Source organism: Notothenia coriiceps, unplaced genomic scaffold (genome assembly GCF_000735185.1).
Source record: "Notothenia coriiceps isolate Sejong01 unplaced genomic scaffold, NC01 NC01_scaffold00011761, whole genome shotgun sequence".
NCBI lineage: Eukaryota > Metazoa > Chordata > Actinopteri > Perciformes > Nototheniidae > Notothenia > Notothenia coriiceps.
In genome coordinates, this window is record NW_011344462.1 from 1 (window position 1) to 1,561 (window position 1,561).

A 1,561-nucleotide genomic window follows, 5' to 3' on the forward strand; every position below is an offset into this window, starting at 1 on the left:
TCATACCTTGATACAGTTCAAAGTGTTCACATGTTTGATTGGTTAAAAGCCCGTTCTTATGATGGTGGTTAAATGCATGATAGGAGGTGTTATTCCTTATCTGTTTTGGCATTGTGTTCCAGAGTGTTGGTGCCCTCACAGAGAAACAGTGTTGACCAAAGGAACCTGCCCTCAGAGGGGCTGCACGGCCCCTCTGAGGGCTTGTGGTTCTGCTGTGTCAAAGTGCAGAGTGGTGGGGGTGCCTTGCAGTTTATAATCTTAAAAATGTCCTCCATGCAGATGGGGGACCTGCTGCCCTACAGCGACCCCGGCGTGGTCTTCCTGTTCATGGGATCCTTCGCGGTAGTGACCATCATGCAGTGCTTCCTGCTCAGCACGGCGTTCAACCGCGCTAACCTGGCGGCGGCGTGCGGCGGCATCATCTACTTCACGCTCTACCTGCCCTACGTGCTCTGCGTCGCCTGGCAGGACTACATCGGCTACGGGGCCAAAGTCTTCGCGGTAAGAAATTCGCCCTCCAGCCATCGTATTGAATGATGTATATAAGCCCTAAAACTAATTTAAAGATTATATTACTGAACATTAATCTTGTAAGACGATAAGATAATGTTTGCTTTACAGCAGCATCAAAACACAAGGCCTTGTCCAGTAACAATCAGATAAATAAACAATCCAAAATGTAAACACCTAAATAGAAAGAAAATAGCATTAACATTTTGATTTTACAAATGTACATTAACAAAGAAATGTGCATTATTGCAAGAGAGGTGAACTATATACATGTCAGATAAATGAGCTAATGTTGCGGTGAAGGCAAAATGCTATATCCATGTAAATATAAACAACAACAGAATGTACGATTAGATCCTGTACGGTGAAATGCTGTTTGTGTTGTGATGAGTACATGTGACCCTGCAGAGCCTCCTCTCCCCCGTGGCGTTCGGGTTCGGCTGTGAATACTTCTCCCTGTTCGAGGAGCAGGGCGTGGGCATCCAGTGGAGCAACCTGGTGTCCAGCCCCCTGGAGGAGGACGACTACAGCCTTCGCACCGCCATCATCATGATGTACGTGGACTCCTTCCTGTACGGCCTGCTCACCTGGTACATCGAATCCGTGTTCCCAGGTGAGACACTTTGAATCTGAATCAGAGTTCCTTCATCCCGGCCCGTCTACACTACAGGCATCAAAAAATCTTGAAGCTGGGCGTGTCTGAAGCTTGGCGATTTTTTGCGACCAACAACCAATCACATGAATCTCCCGCCCCCGACATACAAAGCAATAGCAATGTTAAAACGAAGTAAACTGGATATAAACTCCCCAAACAGGCGAAAACCTACCAGTTTCACCCACTGTCTCTGCCACCTCCCTCCATGCCTGGTTCCTCCGGTTTGTATCCCGGTAAATAGTTCTGGTCGTAAAGAACCGGGTGATTTGCTACCGTAATATCTCGTTTGGAATATGAGGAAATGAACTGCGGTCTGGCTCTCCCAGCTTGCACGCGGTTTGATTGGCTGCGCTTGCACTGGCGGGATTTGCTTAAACGGGATTTGATTGGCTGATG

General features: G+C 47.7%; 1 protein-coding gene across 1 annotated transcript; it reads left to right on the forward strand.

Moving 5' to 3' along the window:
• Nucleotides 1-122: 122 nt before the first annotated feature.
• Nucleotides 123-1,123, forward strand: LOC104946987 (ATP-binding cassette sub-family A member 1-like; the record flags this gene model as incomplete). Its single annotated transcript, XM_010772903.1, has 2 exons — nucleotides 123-501; nucleotides 919-1,123. Coding segments are annotated over 2 exons (584 nt in total), but the record flags the coding sequence as incomplete, so codon positions are not given.
• Between the last annotated feature and the right edge of the window lie 438 nt (nucleotides 1,124-1,561).